Genomic DNA, 19,685 nt, shown 5'->3' on the forward strand with positions numbered 1-19,685 from the left:
ATTTTACTGAGAATGGGGCAAATCAACTTTAATATATTTAAAATCATTTGTGTTTCTATTTTCTAAACTATCCACCCATATCCATTGCCAATATTTTTATTTGGTTTTCCTTATCCATTTCTAGAAGTACACTGTATATTAAAGAGATTCACCCTTTTGTGATATGTTTGTATTGATTATATTAAAAATATTTTAATTATTTATTAATTTTCTAAAAGCAACTATTATATACATATTATATTTCCCCTTTTCTAATTCATTCCTTTATGCTTTTGTTTTTATTACTTCCATTCTTCCACATTCCTTTGATTGTGGGTTTGATTTTCCCTAGTTTTTTGGGTGAGATGATGAACTCATTTATTTCATTCTTTTTATTTTAGTCATATAAGTACTTAAGGCTCTGAATTTTTCTCCAAGGGCAGTTTTGGCTATATCAATTAACATATCACATAAATTTTTATTTCCTTCATCCCTTTCCCACATCCATTTTTGCAAGCAAGGAATATACCCTTATAATTTAAGGGTACATTCTTCACTTTCAGCAGGTAATTTTGTTTTTTTGGGTTTTTTTGTTGTTGTTGTTGTTGAGATGGAGTCTTACTTTCTCTATCACCCACTCTAGAGGGCAGTGGCGTGTGTGGCGTGTGGCTCACTGCAACCTCCGCCTCCCAGGTTCAAGCAATTCTCCTGCCTCAGTCTCCCAAATAGCTGGGATAACAGGTGTGCGCCACCAGGTCCAGCTAATTTTTGTATTTTTAGTAGAAGCAGCATTTTGCCATGTTGGCCAGGCTGGTCTCGAACTCCTGACCTCAGGTGATACACCTGCCTTGGCCTCCCAAAGTGCTGGGATTGCAGAACTGAACCACTGTGCCCGGCCACTTTCAGCATGTAATTTTTGTTGGAGGTGGTAAAATCCATTGCAGCTTGTTTCCTTGATTACATCTTCTCTTAACTTTATTATTACGCGATTTCTCCACAATCTAAGTGATAGCAGCAAGAGGCAGACAAATGTCTAGGCAGATAGGGACAGGTCCCCAGTGAAACCCCAACTCCAAGCCAAAACCTCCAGGCTTTTTCAGTTTAAAGCCAGAAAGCCAAGCCACAAGTCAAACTATGGACCATATTGAGAACCTGTCTTCCCATTTGGCACAACTTCCTCTGATTGATCCCCACCTTTCACCTATTTTACTTATACCTACCCTTTCCTAATTTTTTTTTTTTTTTTTTTTTTTTTGAGACAGAGTCTCACTCTGTCGTTCAGGCTGGAGTACAGTAACATGATCTTGGCTCACTGAAGCCTCTCGGGAGGTTCAAGCAATTCTCCTGCTTTAGCCTCCGAGGTAGCTGGGATTACAGGTGCCCACCACCACACCTGGCTAATTTTTGTATTTTGAGTAGAGACAGGGTTTCACCATGTTGGCCAAGCTGGTCTCAACCTCCTGACCTTAGTTGATTCATCCACCTCGGCCTTCCAAAGTGCTGGGATTACAGGTGTGAGCCACCGTGCCTGGCCTCATAATTGGCTTTTTACACTGTCGTGCCCAACTTTCAGTGGGTGCCTTTGTTTTAACCTTTTTTGCATACTCACAAACCAATCAGCACACAGAAGTCCCAGACTCAGCCACACTGGGAGAGAAACCAGCTAACTCAGGGTAGCTGACCACTCTCACGTCCCCTCTCTGCTGAGAGCTGTTTTGTTGCTCAATAAAATTCTTCTCTGCACTCATCACTCTTCAATTGTCAGTGTGTTCTTATTCTTCTTAGACGCAGAACAAGAACTTGCAAACAGTTGAATGTGGTACGAACTATAAAACATGCAGGCTGAGATGGTGCATAAGCCAGGGTTGGCCTGGGGTGGGCTGAGTGAGCAGGCCACCCGTTGCAGCAAGTAACGTGGCTGTGTGAGGCCCAGGTGGGGGCGTCGCTGGCTGGAGGTCCGCGGCTTACAAAGTGACTGAGAAAAATCATGTGCCATAAGGTGCTTTGAGCTACCTTATGATATACTTTAAAGTCCCTGTTTCATGAAAAATGCAGCTTATGAATTTTCCAATTTTTGTTGTTTTTGTTCTATGGCTTTGTTTTTTCTATGTTTGTTCGTTCCATGTTACTGTGTATGTTACTCTTTGTTACTGTTCTATGGCTTCCAACAAGAAATGGGGGAGGGGAGAATTATACATTATACATCCATGTTCATATCAGAAATATTATACATTTTGTTGTACATTTCTACAAAAGTACATTTGTAGAAATGCTTTCCAAAGTCAATGCATATATAAAGTATAATAAATACTTGGCCGGGGGCGGTGGCTCATGCCTGTAATCCCAGCACTTTGGGAGGCTGAGGTGGGTGGATCATGAGGTCAGGAGTTCAAGACCAGCCTGAGCAACATGATGAAAGCCCGTCTCTACTAAAAACACAAAAGCCCGGCATGGTGGCACATGCCTATAATCCCAGCTACTCAGGAGGCTGAGGCAGGAGAATTGCTTGAACCCAGGAGGTGGAGGTTGCAGTGACCCAAGATCATGCCACTGCACTCCAGCCTGGGCGACAGAGCAAAACTCCATCTCAAAAAAAGAAACAAAAAAAGAAAGAAAGAAAAGAAAAGAAAATATAATAAATACTTTAAAATGATGAAATGGCACACATTGGGTAATGTTTGTGCTATAAATATCAAATCTTGCCTTTCAATTTGCATTAAAAAGTTCCAATGACTTACTCTTTTAATAGACCTTACCTGCCTATTCCCATTTCCCTCCAAATATTTATAAAGTAGGCAAAAAAAAAAAAAAAAAAAAAAAAAAGGATAGAACTAATTACTAAAAATCTGGCTCTTCCAACTAAAAATATAATGATATTTAAGAAAGTCTGAGGTAGGCTTATGGATGTGAAACTTTTGAGGTATCATTTATGGAACATCAGTGGTTTCTAAGGTCTATTAATTTTTTGATACTAGCATTGCTTTTCCTCAAAATATCTGCTGGTAAAAGATGAGAGTTTTAAAAATCAGTCTGGGTGTTATTAAATATATGTACCATGGTAGGGTTCTTTTATATTATTAAGTAGATCAAGCAGATGCATAATTAGATGCAATTTAACTTTGCAGACTATACCAAGTAGTGGCTACATATTCAAATATCACCCTGTATTTCCCTTAGCACAACACACTTATAGTCTCTGCTAGACTTTCATGTGGGTTGGGGACATAGCTGTTAAGTTCACTTATATCCTGGTGCTAAAATATTGGAGTATAGAAAAAATGTTTGTTAAGCTATCGACATTAATCAGATAGAGATTATGATTTATGCTAGCTGGAGTTGTAATTAAAAGATGATAAATAGAACAGAATCCCTTTCAAGTAGCAACTCTAAAACTTACAGTAAATTTGATTCAGGGTAAATTATAATGTCTGAGTTTCCTTACCTAATAATGGAGATAATATTAATACTCAAATTCACAGTTGTTGAAAAGATTTAATAAAATAATAGAGGTAGAGTATTCTCAACAGTACTCAAGTGTTTTTCTTTTTCCTTCGTTCACAATTTAAAATGCTCCAAATTTTCCTTCTGTTAATTATTTATCTGTCCTGCAAAACATGCTTTCAAACAAAAACTATACGCTATTTTATAGTTTCCACCATATAACTACAGAGATTGTCACACATGATTTTTATAACAAGTGAGGTTATTGTAGGCCACAGATAAAGTTAGAAGGCTGGCTTGCCTAAGAAGACGTGGCTGATAATAGTGAAAATTGAGACTTAAAAATGGATTATCTGTGCTCAAATCCAAGACCGACATGGAGATTTATATATTCCTGATAAATTTCCTAAAAAGAACATTTTGTAATTTTTTTGTGCTCTTCCACTCTCAATAGACCAAATTAATTGATCTAAAAGAGCCAATTAAATAGAAATCTTAACAGTGAGAATTCTAGTTCAGAACGTTTTTTTCAAATTGTGAGTTTCCATGACTGGAAATCCAATTTGATATGGTATTTAATTATCTAATTTTAAAGAGCTAAAAATAAAGATCACTCTTATGACTTTTCAAATTTTCAACACACAGCACTTTTTGAAAAGCCCATACAAGTGACAGCATAAAATGATTAACTGCAAAAGCACAGCTAACAAGATGCCTCCAAAAATAATGTTACTGGGAAAAAAGTTCTTAGAAATAAAATCATGGATTTACTGTAATTTATTTGGATGGCCTATTCTACTAAATATACTCCTTTGAAATTCACTACCACTATTAAACGCAAATCTTTTATTTCAAGACATCCACTATGAAAACTTGTAAAATTTTACGCTGAATTTCTACTCAAATGATGTGAATTTCTTAAATTATACAAAGAAAAACTGGCCTTTTAAGATGATATGTATTAGTTATTAAATTAATCCAAATCTGCGCTTGCCTCCCAGCACTCTCCCTTTTGACAACTCTGCTTCAGTCATACTAACCTCTGCAGTTCTTCAGTCACACCAGGAAACACTCTTCCCCAGACACACAAGGATATACAGCCAGTAACCATCTCTATGGCTCTTTCAATTGTTTACTGCTGGCATCTGTTCTGATAGGTTGGTAAACATGCTGTACTAACTGTTACCCCTTTATACAACCACACAAATAACTCCTTGTTTTGATTTACGTCTCTGTCCAAAACTCATTAGGAGGCTTTCTTTGACCATGATATTTAAAAAATTAGCCCTCTCTATGCGCATACACACACACTACCTAAACACTGTCCTCAACAGAGTCTAGTACTTCATTATCTCCTTATCCTACTCCATTTTCATAACATTTATTCACTCTAACATAATAAAGAACTTAGCACAGAGTGAGTACTAAGTAAATATTTACTACATGAATACTGAGTCACATCTATTTTTCATTCCTCTCTTTCTTAAAATTTTAAATTATTTTAAAAAGTATACAATAGCTCTTAACGAATTAAGAATATGGATATAGACTTAAAGAAAAGGAAGACTGATTTCATAAAATGATAAATTGATAAGACATCAACATATCAAAAAGTATATTATAAGCCTCTATAAAATGAAAATCACTAAACAGTAATATTGGAAGAGGCAAGCTATATCAGATATAAGATAAAATAGTCTTTAAATTATCTAAAACAAACAATGTGAACAGTGCACTTAAAGTGCAGTTACTTCTCTTAAAAACTGTTCTTTGCAGTGTCTACTACTCATGAATGTTGCTGCCATGAACCTCTCTCCTCAGGACAAGTTAGTAGTTTCAGTCACAGAGAGACCTACTCTCCTCTCACAAATCTGACTCTAATACTCTGACAATCTATATGACATTCTGGTAAAAAGCTACAATTACAATTACTTAATTTAAGATGGTTGTCTAAGGTTCAAATTAATTGCTCACTGCCTATCTAATGTACCTTTTTTTGTTTTGTTTTGTTTTGAGATGGAGTTTCACTCTGTTGCCCAGGCAGGAGTGCAGTGGCGCGATCTCAGCTCACTGCAACCTCTGACTCCCAGCTTCAAGTGATTCTCCTGCCTCAGCCTCCCAAGTAGCTGGGATTACAGGTGCATGCCACCACATCTGGCTAATTTTTGTATTTTTAGTAGAGACGGGGTTTCACTTGTTAGGCAGGCTGGTCTCAAACTCCTTACCTCAAGCAGTCCGCCCACCTTGGCCTCCCAAAGGGCTGGGATTACAGGCACTAGCCACTGCACCTGGCCTAATCTACATTTAATCATACATGTTTTTGCTTTACTTTCGATTCAGAAAGAGATTTCTTACTTAAAAACATCTTAATATGAAGAAATATTAAACTTAACAAAGCAAATATCTTCCAAAAGTGTCATTTAAATGTTAAACTAGATGTCTTTCTTAAATATATTGGAACAATCCCTATATTTTAGCTCAAATCCTAGCTTTCCCTACCCAATATTACTGTTCAGAAATTTTTCTTTTATAGAAACTAATAGTTTTTGATATATTAAAATCTTGTTCAAGTTAATATTTTATAGAATGAAAGAGACTTCGTTTCCCTTAAATTCACATTCATATTAATTAAACAGTTTATTTTAGCCTCTAAAGTCTAGACTCTACAATCTGGAAAAATAGACAGTGGTTAAGAATGTGGGCTCAAATTCCAGATCTGCCTCTTAACCAGTTCTGTTTTCTGTAAATGAATTCCTGAATTCATTTACCATTTTAATCTTTAGCCCTTCATTCATAATATTTTATAGCAATAACAGCAACAATAATATTATATGAGATTAACAACAATTCTTATTAATATTTTATAGGAATATGTGAAGTTAAATGAGATAATGCATATAAAAAGGTCAGCAATTAGCTGGGCTCCTAGCAATGGCTCAGTGAATTCAATCTTCCAGCAAATATTTATTGAACATTAGCATGGGTCAGCACTCTTCGAGACACTGGAAATAACACTACACCAATTGTGGCCCTATGGAAGTTATTTTACTTGGGGGAGACAAATGATTAAAAATACATCACATAATACAATGTCACTTAAATGTCACCATGATGAAGAGAAATAAAGGCAGAAGAAGGGAGAGCAAAAGGGTTTGATGTGTTATTTTATACATGGTAGTCAGAAAAGGCCTCCCTGATGAAGTGACATTTGAGTAGAAATTGAATTAAGAACAGGTCATATGCATGTATAACGTGTCTGCTAATGTAAGAACGATGATAATGGGTGATTAATAACCCCTCTTTACAACAATTTCTTCCATCTTCCGTATGTTTACACAAGCTCTGGAGGTAGTGTAGGAAAAATCAGGGAGAGGAATGAGTGACTCAAGCACCCACTAGTTTATAATAAAGTGAGAAAGTTAAACAATTTAATCCTGTCTAGTTTTCTGTACCTCTGAGTGAATGTGCATAAAATATAAAGAAAGAGATTACTTTAGCCATTCTGTCCTCAAGTTGGGCATTATGATGATAAACTTATATTTTTATGGGTAGGAGCAGAGATAAATGGGAAGAGAAATAAATGGGAAATAGAAATGACAATGAAACTAAAGTGGAATTCTTTATGTAGGCTAAAAATGAAGTCTAGCAAGACAGAAATTAAATATTTTATAGCACATTATATAATCAAAGACATTCACTTTTCACACAAATTAAATCAAGAAATAATTCAGTTATAAGAGTACAAATAATTCAAAGGAAGATATGTAATAGATACTACCACCATAACAAATCCATATCAATTTGTTATCTACTCATAATTGAAAAATTATCTAACTCAAAGCTTCTGTTTTGTGATTTTCTTTTAAAAGAGTAACACGATCCTTTAAATCAAGTGTATAACATTTGCAACAAACTGAGATAATGATTTTTAGATTTCAAATACAAGTACTTTAGGTTAATAGCCAGATAAACTTTAAATTTCCACCTCATATAAAAAATCATATATAACCCTTTAAATTTCTACAGCATCCAGTATATATTTATTTTCATAGCTAGTTCTATCAGATGGTGAGATAATCAATTCCAAAGCATTGGGGGTTGGAAAAACATTAATTAACCATGTAATAGTCCAGAGAATCTAATCTATTATCCAAGTTTTATAGCAAATTTTATATTATAAGGGGTATAGCTTTATTTGAAATTTTGTATTCCTAATCAAACTCATATCTGCGTTGTTATTTCTTTCTTTTATAGATTTGGTTTCCCAATTTAGACCTGGCGAAGCAAGGTCTAAATTAGACAATACAAACATTTGGTTGACTTGTGAAATGGGACATCAGTATCGCTGAAATCCTATTTGTATATTTTGTTAACCTAATCTGGATAAAAAATATCTTCCTGTACTGTATTTTATTCATACTGATATATACTAGAATTGGTGTTCATACTTCCACATGAATAATTAAGCATACAAAACACTTCATTTATTTAGAGGCAGGGTCTCTCTCTGCTGCCTAGGCTGGAGTGCAGTGGTACAATCACAGCTCACTACAGCCTCAACCTCCCAGGCTCAAGCAATCCTCCCATCTCAGCCACCCAAGTAGCTAGGACCATAGGCATGTGCCACTATCCCCAGCTAATTTTTGTATTTTTAAGAGATAAATACTTAATTGTAACCCAGAGTGCTTGAGGGAGGGCAGTGATGTAGAAGAAAGAGATGTCAAAGACCCTCAATTTATGACTTGAGAAGCTGGGTATTTGGTGGCATCACTTATTTAAAAAGAAAGCATGGAATGTTCTTCCATTTGTGTCCTCTTTTATTTCATTGAGCAATGGTTTGTAGTTCTCCTTGAAGAGGTCCTTCGCATCCCTTGTAAGTTGGATTTCTAGGTATTTTATTCTCTTTGAAGCAATTGTGAATGGGAGTTCATTCATGATTTGGATCTCTGTTTGTCTATTATTGGTGTATAAGAATGCTTGTGATTTTTGCACATTGATTTTATATCCTGATACTTTGCTGAGGTTGCTTATCAGCTTAAGGAGATTTGGGCTGAAACAATGGGGTTTTCTAAATATACAATCATGTCATCTGCAAACAGGGACAATTTGACTTCTTCTTTTCCTAACTGAATACCCTTTATTTCTTTCTCGTGCCTGATTGCCCTGGCCAGAACTTCCAACGCTATGCTGAATAGGAGTGGTGAGAGAGGGCATCCTTCTCTTGTGCCAGTTTTTAAAGGGAATGCTTGCAGTTTTTGCCCATTCAGTATGATATTGGCTGTGGGTTTGTCACAAAGAGTTCTTATTATTTTGAGATACATTCCAATAATACTGAATTTATTGAGAGTTTTTAGCATGAAGGGCTGTTGAATTTTGTCAAAGGCCTTTTCTGCATCTATTGAGATAATCATGTGGTTTTTGTCTTTGGTTCTGTTTATATGCTGGATTATGTTTATTGATTGGCATATGTTGAACCAGCCTTGCATCCCAGGGATGAAGCCCACTTGATCATGGTGGATAAGCCTTTTGATGTGCTGCTGGATTCGGTTTGCCAGTATTTTATTGAGAATTTTTGCATCGATATTCATCAGGGATATTGTCTAAAATTCTCTTTTTTTGTTGTGTCTCTGCCAGGCTTTGGTATCAGGATGATGTTGGCCTCATAAAATGAGTAATGGAGAATTCCCTCTTTTAAAAACAAGAAATGGGGAAAGGATTCCCTATTTAATAAATGGTGCTGGGAAAACTGGTGAGCCATAAATAGAAAGCTGAAACTGGATCACTTCCTTACTCCTTATACAAAAATTAATTCAAGATGGATTAGAGACTTAAATGTTAGACCTAAAACCATAAAAACCCTAGAAGAAAACCTAGGCAATACCATTCAGGACATAGGCATGGGCAAGGACTTCATGTCTAAAACACCAAAAGCAACGGCAACAAAAGCCAAAATTGACAAATGGGATCTAATTAAACTAAAGAGCTTCTGCACAGTAAAAGAAACTACCAGCAGAGTGAACAGACAACCTACAGAATGGGAGAAAATTTCTGCAATCTACTCATCTGACAAAGGGCTAATATCCAGAACCTACAAAGAACTCAAACAAATTTACAAGAAAAAAACAATCCCATCAAAAAGTGGGCAAACGATATGAACAGACACTTCTCAAAAGAAGACATTTATGCAGCCAACAGACACATGAAAAAATGCTCAGCATCACTGACCATCAGAGAAATGCAAATCAAAACCACAATGACATATCATCTCACCAGTTAGAATGGCAATCATTAAAAAGTCAGGAAACAACAGGTGCTGGAGAGGATGTGGAGAAATAGGAACACTTCTACACTGTTGGTGGGACTGTAAACTAGTCCAACCATTGTGGAAGACAGTGTGGCGATTCCTCAAGGATCTAGAACTAGAAATACCATTTGACCCAGCCATCCCAATACTGGGTACATACCCAAAGGATTTAAATCATGCTGCTATAAAGACACATGCACATGTATGTTTATCGCGGCACTATTCACAATAGCAAAGACTTGGAATCAACCCAAATGTCCATCAATGATAGAATGGATTAAGAAAATGTGGCACATAACACCATGGAATATATGCAGCCATAAAAAAGGATGAGTTTGTGTCCTTTGTAGGGACATGGATGCAGCTGGAAACCATCGTTCTCAGCAAACTATCGCAAGAACAGAAAACCAAACACCACATGTTCTCATTCATAGATGGGAACTGAACAATGAGAACACTTGGACACAGGAAGGGGAACATCACACAACAGGGCCTGTTGTGGGGTGGGAGGAGGGAGGGATAGCATTAGGAGATATACCTAATGTAAATGAAGAGTTAATGGGTGCAGCACACCAACATGACACATGTATACATATGTAACAAATCTGCACGTTGTGCACATGTACCCTAGAACATAAAGTATAATTTAAAAAAAAAGAAAAAATAAAGATGAAGGAGGAAATATTGAAAGATTTATATATACATATATATATATATTTGCTATAGAAAAAATGTGACAATCTATTTCAGACTGAAGAAGAATTTTTTATGGTTTTGGTAATTAAGGGTAGAAAATGAATTTAAAAAATTAACAAAGAATTATGCAATTTCATAATTATAGAAAATTGTTCAAGAAAGCCAGCTCCTTAACCAGAGAATTAGAATGTTTAACAAACAACTGTCAAAATCTTCCGTGAGAGAAATATTAAAGGTCATCCTCTCAGTGAAGACTCAGTAGTACAATAAATGTACAAATATAGATATTATTTCCCAGATTAACAAAAGGAAATAAAATAATTGTTTTTTAAATTTCCAAATTGCTAAATCCGGACTATGTACCAGCACTCTTGGAACTGACACTTACTTCAAATTAAAAGCAATCCCTAAATGTATAACAGTCATATCAACAAATATTAATCTACCAAATTGTGTGGCTTTCCTATTTCTACGCTGTTCTTCATATTAGACAGTCCTGAAAGGAAAGCGCTCTTGCCAATACGAACCCCACTCCTGAAACATCAAAGGTGCTCAGAAACTAAGTCAGCTCCATTGTTCCACTTTGGTTTAAGTCCCAAATATATTACCTTAAAAACACAAAACTTCCACATACCCATTCTTTATTGAACAAATCTTGAAAAGCACATGTAAGTAGTGTTTTCTGCGATAGATCATAGAGGTAAAAATGACCTAAGACAATCTCTTATCCAACCACCTGGCTCCACCTAGGTAAGTTCTGATTTACTGCTTCCATGAAGAGTAGACTAGTTTTTAATAGTTCTAATATCTTATAATACATTGTAAATGTAACATCCCAAATTAAAACCCTAATTTATTCCTAATTGCTGGACATTGTCTTTGACTTATACAACTTTGAATTTTTTATAACCTGAACCTTTCAAAGTATGAACCTTATAAAGTGAAGAAAAGCCTCAAGTCTGAAGAAAAACTAGGAAAGAAAGGGGAAAAAAAATCCAAGCCATTTGTATACTAGCAAATACTGAATAAAAAGCAGCTCATCTTAATAAAATCAAGGAAATTTCATGTTTCGATTGTATTACTAATAAAAGCCAGAAAAACAAAAACAAAACTTTCTTTTTTTCTGAACGACTAGCATATAATCTAAGAACTTTATTTACTGTTGGAAATGTTAACGCACCAAAAATTCTTTTAAAACAAACAGACAAAAAAGTATATAAGCAACTACCTTAGGAATAGGATTCAGCAGAACTACACCCGATTTCTTAGTGATGACCTGTTTCGTTGTATAGTGATGATCTATAAGTTGAGGAATGTTTGAAAATCCAGTGCCCTCGAATCGATACATGTTCTGGAGAGAGAACAATAAGGTAGAATAAATGTGAAGACATTGCTTTAGAAAATCTACATTCATTGACAAATTAGATTCCATTCTTTAAAAAACTATAATTGCACAACCATGTGAATATACTTAACACTACTAAACTATACCCTTAAAAGTTATTAAGATGATAAAAATATAAATAAATAAAGAAAGCTCTGACATGTTTTAAAATTCTACCTTGTGAGAGATAAATTAATCTTCACAATGTTTAAATCTAATTCAAATTGTTGAAAAATAAAAAATCTAACAAACAGACCTGAAATGCATTTTGCTAAAATGCTAACCAAAGGAAATAAAGCATGGGATACACCCGAGTTAACGGACAAGATACACGTTTACATATGTCTACATATGTGTCCCATTTGATAAAACTTTCAATATCAAAAATAATATCAAAAATATAAGGAAGGATATCCAGTCTGATGGTAAATATTTTAATACATCTGACCATTTATTTTCTATCTGTTGATACAGTATTAGTTTGCTTTTTATAGTGGAGTATTCATTTATTATTCATTACCAAAAACACTCATTCATGCATCTTTGATAAAGAAATAAAATGCACCAGTGACAAAACTGCAGATATCAACATGCTCAAATCTTAGCATTTTAAAATTGCATATCACTAGGTAAGGTGCAATTTTCCCCAAACTCCTCCAAGACCCTTTTTCTCTTGTTTTCATATTTCAAATTGGCCTATGAGTAGGTTGTCATATGGATAAATTGATAGCAATAAACCTGGCAAATCAAAAATACCCTATTGGCCATATTTTTCAATGCAAGAAGCATTGCAATGCAATGTAACAAACGCTTCCAACTGATAGTTCTCACATCCAGGAGATATATACCAATACAGATTTTGGAGTACCCCCATTTTAAGAAAATCCTGTGAAGAAATAAGAACTTTCAAAACCGACTAAATTCTATATTACTCGCATTACTGGAAGATTACTCTCCCAGTTGAAAGTTTAAAAACTCAAAGCTCTTTTTCCATACTAGAAAATAAAAAAGATTTAATGTATCAAAATTTAATTTATATAAAACTTCTTAAATGAATATTTCTGTTTCATCGAGTAATGAACAAACTTGCATTAGTTTACTTTAGCACTTAACTATGGAGTATAAATCAACTCAAGGCAGTTAGTGTTTGAGTCAGTTCAAAGCAGTTGTTAATTCATTGCCTAAAGAACTTTTGTACATAGTAGGCATACCTTCTATGATATATTAGCACTGATGCTTGAGAATATTTCACACTGAAGGTACTAATCTATTTATAATAATATATGTTCTAGGTGTGCAAAACACCAATCAAGATCTCTCAGTGTCTCAGCTTATTCCTTAGTGAAACAGAGATAATATTTGTACCTCCTCACAGAGTAAAAGAGTTGAATAACTATTAACATGCAAACCACTTTACCAGTATATGGTACCTGTACTGGCACACATTCAATTATCAAATCACCAGACAAATAATAAATGTTAATGGACACTTAGATTGATTCCTTATTTTTGCTACTGTGAATAGTACTGCAATAAGCATGGGAGTACAGGTATCCCTTTGGTATACTGATTTATTTTCCTTTGAATAAATACTCAGTAGTGGGATCACTGGATCATATGGCAGTTCTATTATACTTTTTTGAGAAATCTCCATATTGATTTCCATAATGAATTTACTAATTTACATTCCCATCAACAGTGTATGAGAGTTCCCTTTTCTCCACATCCTTGCCTGCATTTATTATTTTTTGTGTTTTTAATAATAGCCATTCTACTGGGATAAAATGATGTTTTATTGTGGTTTTGATTTGTACTCTCTGATGATCAGTGATACTGAGCATTTTTTCATAATACCTATTGGCCATTTACACAACTTTTTGGAGAAATGTCTATTCTTTGTATTAAATGTTGTATTCAATGTCTTGAATGCAAAATGCATGAGTGCATGAGCTTTCCAGTATTCATTTCTATGCTGCCTTATTGGTTTATTTAATTTCACATCCTGCAAAGTATGTATTCACTTACTTGATTCTCGCAAAAACTCTTTAAGATATTAACCCCCTTTATTTCCTAAACCACAGAACAAGTAAAGACAGAGCTAGGACTGAAAGCCAAGTGTTCTAACTCCAAATATAGTGCTCTTTTTATTGATCTACTATTTAATATTTTTAACTCCTCTAAAATCTTGTATTACTTCATAACCTCCTCTCTTGGAACACTTGTTGGCTCATTTATTTACAGCTTCTATAATATAAACTCCTTCATTAGAATACAGTAGGCACTCATTAAATATCTGTTAATGAATTTCCCCATTTATTGACCCCTTCTAGTTAACAGGTATAGGAGGAAATGAACAGGATAATTTTAGCTCATGGAAGAATCAGCTGCACAAAATGAAAAAGAATTAAAACTCTATATCATCTTATACTGTTTGCAATTGCTTGAGGAGCTCAACATTATACAGCAAAAACTCACTAGAATAAAATTAGGCAGCAGAAAATCTGAGGCGTTTAGTGAAAAATAAATGTTCTCATTTTTAACAGAGATATTTGAAAAATCTCAGTGACAGAAGGAAACCGGATAAAACTATGAAATGTGAACTTGTAACCTCTTATTTTTAGCATATATTATATTGTTCATTTTAGCCACTTAAAACAAAATGGCAATATTAAAAACAAGCAATAATTTGCACACTGACCCTTTCCTTTTTGTTTCTAAGAATGCTAATTTAAATACTTATAGTTACAATTTAAACTAGAAGTGATAAGATAAATATTTCAGTATTACATAATACATATTTCAAAAATAGTTACTTTCAGAGCTTAGAAAATAAAATGAAACATTCATATAAGTTGTGGTTAACGAGTTTATACTTTACCTACAATCTTTCCTTCTACAATTCTCACACCATGTAATAAATATTGCCAACATGGTCACAAATTGTAATAGGGTAGGTTATCTAAATTCATAACTTAAAGGCATATATAAATTACAAAAGAGTTTGCCAAGGAAATAAAAAATTACACATCATTAGAAACAACAGAGTTTCCAAAACAGTAAGTTAGATGTATGAATGTGGGAAAATATGATTATCAAATTGAGGTCTGAATACTATGAAAAATTAACAAATAGTGTGAACATTATGATAGTGGAAATACTTTAATGGATGTATTCCTTTTAACCTACTAGAATGGTATCTACTTCATTTAGCTATAACTACTAGATGTAAATGTACTAAATGCTACTGAATCCTACACTTTAAAATGATTAATTGTATTGTATGTGAATGTCAGCTCAAAAAGGTATGTTTCATATATATATAAACTTATTAAGAGGTATATGTGCATACGTGTGTGTACATACACCTGTTACTAAGCTATCCAAGCCCTCAGGTTCATCTAATGATCATGGTTCAATTTTTGTAAGGCAATTAGTATCACCCTAGTCTCTAGACATAAACTGAAATCCTGTGGATAGCAATCTTGAAAATGCAGGCCATCTGAAATGATGGGAATGGAAAACAAATAGAGGCATCAATTCCTTCATATGCCAAAAACATTAAAATTCCTTAGTGGGTAAAGTTAAATTTTGAAATTACTCTTCATCTGTTTAAGGCTCAATAAAGAAATGTAACAAACATAGAAAGTAGTTTAGCAATGCTTAAATAAATTTCAAAAAATAAATTAGCATTAGAATAATCAATGTAAACAAATTATTTTTAATTCTTCATTAATTTCTATTCATTATTAATGCCAATAAACAACGGCTTATCTATAAAAAGAAAAACCTTAATCTTTAATGTATCAAAAAACCAATTCAACCATCATCCCATTCATTAAGAAATTTCACTATCACTATTCAATAAAGTATTTCTTAAAAATCTTTCACGGCACCATTCTGAAAACAATTCCAAGCTCCAATTTCAAAAGTATAAGTTTCATAAACTTAAGTTTCTCTAGAAAAAAAACTTATAATAATCACATTGTTTTTAGTTTTAATTCGAAATATCTTTAATGTTCAAATTTAACAACATATTTTAAATAGCTATAGACTTTGATTTTGTAAACACTATTTTTAATTTAAAATATTACTAAATACATCTTTCCTTAAACATACTTAAATGTTAGCAAATTTTGAAGCACTGTATTTAAGAAATTCAGAAAAAAATTAAGTGCTAAATTTCAAGTGTTGCAGGCATTTGTCACAAACCATTCATTGTTTTAATACAATTGTACCAAAATGAACTACATCAAAATATACATATGAACTAAACTGGAAACGTACATCAACATATTGTATGATAAAATGTCTCCTCTGTCCATCAGAATATACAGAAAGGACATATTCACCAGGTTTCCCATGACTCTCTCGCACCAAAAAGTCTCCTTGTTTTTTTAACAGTTCTTGAGCTTCTATTCTGGGAATTGCACCATGGTACCAGTCCTGTTCTGCCAAAGGCTTCTCACTGATGGAGATCATATCAGAAAGCTTAAACAAATATTAAAAAAAAAAAAAAAACTAAATTAGAGAAAATACTGATTATTTTCTAATAAAATTCATAGCAACTATAAAGGCTTCTTACAAATGTTCCTCCCTTTAATTGACCAATTAAAAGTTATATGATGAACCTAAAATATCTTTTGAAGTACTGGTGCTGAAGTTTACCACAAATACATACACTTCAACACTTTGTTTTATCTGTCATACAAAGGTAGACACAATATTAGCATTTAGAGTTAGCATTGATAATCTTATTCACCATGTCCTAAAATAAATCTATATACTAAAATTATCAACCAGAGAAATTATGAAGAAAAAGAGGGAATTAACAGAAATGTATCACAAAACAACTTAATTTTTATGTAAATGAAAAGCTAAGGTATTTCTTTTTTATGTAATTAACTCTTGATCACAGAGGTTCTGAGCAGTCTCATATGTTCCAGGAGCACTATCTCAGGTTTTATTTGATGCTGCCTTGCTGCTGTGCCTTCCTGTCCTTATCTTCACTCACCTGACTTAACCATTACCTCTGCCACATGGCTGGTCCTGCTTCTATAAAGCAATGGTAGATAAAGCCCTAGGAGAAATAGCATCACTGAAAACCACCAATATGCAATTACAAACACACGGCAAAGATAAGGAATGTTTATAAACCATGAGCATGGTAGAGAAAGCAAATTCTCTGTTATTTTAAGAGGCCAAATGCTAACACCAAGTCAGAAATAATTTAAGAGATGATTGTTATTTCCTTGAAATGTGCTAACTGACAGTAGATTAAATCACACATTTTCTGATTACAAGTAAAAATGTTGCTGATGTTATTGTTTTTATGGCACACAGGAACTAAACTCCTCCAGATAGAAAGAGTACTTTGTGGATAAGGTGTAGTAATTTGAACTAACTTTTAAGGTTCTCAAAATACAGTATGCACAATGCCTCATGAGAAGGTAATTTATAAATTGGAAACATCAGAATTAATAATAAATGAAAGGCAAATATTTATATTCATATATGAAGTTTTACAGGCTGATATAAATTCTAGGTAGGACCAAAGTATGGTAATTCTGTAGTAAGTAAAAACTGGTTTTTAACAAAGACTTCATTGTTTTGTAGCACTGAAGAGACCCAAAACTTACTGCTCAAAATTCTATTTCATATTATCCAAAACCCATTCTGTTGGTTAAAAGAACAAAACAAAACAACAATAAAAAACTTGAAAAGTCCAAAATAGATCTCAAGGAAGAGTCTACATTCTGATTCTTACTTCTTCCACTCATATTAAATAACATTTTAAACTTTTAAAATATATTCAGGTTGTGACTATACATGGAAGTTTTGGTAAACTAAGTCTTTTTAATTTTCACACAAACTATGATAAACAATATTATATCATATTTAACATATAAGAAAAATATTTTATTTCAAAAAACATTTTAACATATTCCCAAAAATTGTTTTAAAGAACAATTTTATCTAAAGAACCACCCATGACTATATGAGGTAAAAGAATATTACTTTTAAAAACAAACATAATCTACACAAAATTAACTTTTTGTATATACCGATACTAATAATTTGTAATTATTAAAGAAGTAAAAAATAATCAAACGTTTTCTATTTGTATAATCAAAAATTTTATTTTAAAATTTTATCATAGTGCATCTAATTAGAGTAAATACTAAAATTTTTACTATAATGGACATATTTCTGTCTCACTAATAGCAAAAGTGCTTATTTATTCAAAAGTTATTACTGAATACAAGAAGTTCAATGTAACATCTTTGCAAAGGACTTATTTTTATCATTGTCTCTCTAAAAGGTCTACATAACAGGAAAGCATCCCAAACGAGGATGCTACATGTTGATTTCTTGTTCTAGCCAACCTATCCTTCCAAATTTGCATTTATTTCCAACTGAGAGAACACAGTTTGATGAACTAAGGTGGAAAGGTATATGAAGTACAAAAGCTCAGCCAGCATTCCCAGAAATTCATTTAAGTATATGATGAAGAACATGTATGGGGGAAAAAGTCATCTGGGGAAAGTATCTGAGTTTTGTTTCGTTTTTAAAAAACTAAATAGTAAGGAACTTATATTGCTATCTCATAAAGATCATACTTCAATTCTATAGGTTTCTTAGTTTCTTTGGGGGTAGGGAGGGAAGCTCAAAGATCTGTTATTCCCCATCCCCTATACAACATTGTTATGAAATACAAGCTGAACTTACTGTGAGTGTATGTGTGTATATACACATGTGTACACACATACACAGGGAAAAGTCACACATATCCCCTGCCTGGGTATATCAGGTCTTTCAAAGACTTCTCTGGAAGCACTGGAAGGAATATTCTTATCAATATGATTTGAATGAAATCCCAACACAATTTTACAAACTTGACAGTAATATATGTAGGATGCACCAGCAAAAAAAAAAAAAAAAAAAAAAAAAAAAAAAGCAACATACCAAGAGCCCAGCATAATGACATCACAAATGAAACCAAGCTTTTTACCTCAAATATCCCATCTTTCTCAGCCTCAACAGACAGGGTTTTTCTTCATTAGTAAATTATCTGAGATTTTTGCCAAAGATATGGGGGTAGGAGCAAAGCCTCCTTTTTAAGTTACAGTTAATACAGTACAGTTAATAAGTTATATTTAATAAGTTTTCCTGATTGATTGGGCTAGCTGTTTAATTAGTTATTTTCTGTAGATCTTGTTCCTAAAGAATAGTCCAGCAAAAATATACCGGAATTAGTGAAATTAAAGAGGTTATTTTATATGAAAAGGCAATAAGGAAGCAGCACTTGAAAATTTTTTTTTCTTGGGGAAAGAAAAAGAGATTAGTTTTTCTCCTTACCCTAGTCCAGGCTAATTCTCAAGTATGTAATGAAGATTTGTATACCTTCACTCAAGCATTTGAGTATCAAGATGAGCTTCTTTTTGGGAGGCAAAAACAAAAGTGTTTTTTGAAAATAGTCTGGTCTAGATTCTATTAAAATTAATTACCCAATAAACCATTTTGAAAAAAGCAACACAAGAATAAAACAGCATCAAAAATATGCAAGCAAAACCCTTACTGAGCTTGAACAATCTAAATAAAACTTCAACACAAACTTTTTTAAATTCTGAATTTTTAACATAAAAATGACATTTAATTATCTTTTCTATTCTCATGTAAATTTAGTTATTAACATTAATTTAATAGTCTAATTAATAAGTTATTCCAAATCCAGTTTAGTAATATACTGGGGTGACTATGAGTAATTTACAAGATTTTAAATATTTCTCAAAAATTCTGTAAGACTCAGCCGGTAGCATGGCCAAATGATCTAAGGCACTAGATTAAGATTTGGCCAGGCACAGTGGCTCAAGTCTGTAATAG

At 33.3% G+C, this 19,685-nt stretch overlaps 1 protein-coding gene across 12 annotated transcripts in view; it reads right to left on the reverse strand.

Annotated features, from left to right (window-relative positions):
- Nucleotides 1-19,685, reverse strand: part of FER (FER tyrosine kinase) — a 725,379-nt gene that overhangs the window by 213,166 nt on the left and 492,528 nt on the right. For 9 of the 12 annotated variants that reach the window (XM_050794604.1, XM_050794601.1, XM_050794605.1 and 6 more), the window contains 2 exons: nt 16,089-16,292; nt 11,649-11,771 (listed from right to left, as the gene is read on the reverse strand). In XM_050794604.1, the coding sequence (XP_050650561.1) occupies nt 11,649-11,771; nt 16,089-16,292 (327 nt within the window). Of the gene's footprint in view, nt 1-11,647; nt 11,772-16,088; nt 16,293-19,685 lie in introns of those variants that run through there. The other 3 variants (XM_050794611.1, XM_050794612.1, XM_050794609.1) reach the window with 3 other exon arrangements.

Source organism: Macaca thibetana, chromosome 6, assembly GCF_024542745.1.
Source record: "Macaca thibetana thibetana isolate TM-01 chromosome 6, ASM2454274v1, whole genome shotgun sequence".
Classification (NCBI taxonomy): domain Eukaryota; kingdom Metazoa; phylum Chordata; class Mammalia; order Primates; family Cercopithecidae; genus Macaca; species Macaca thibetana.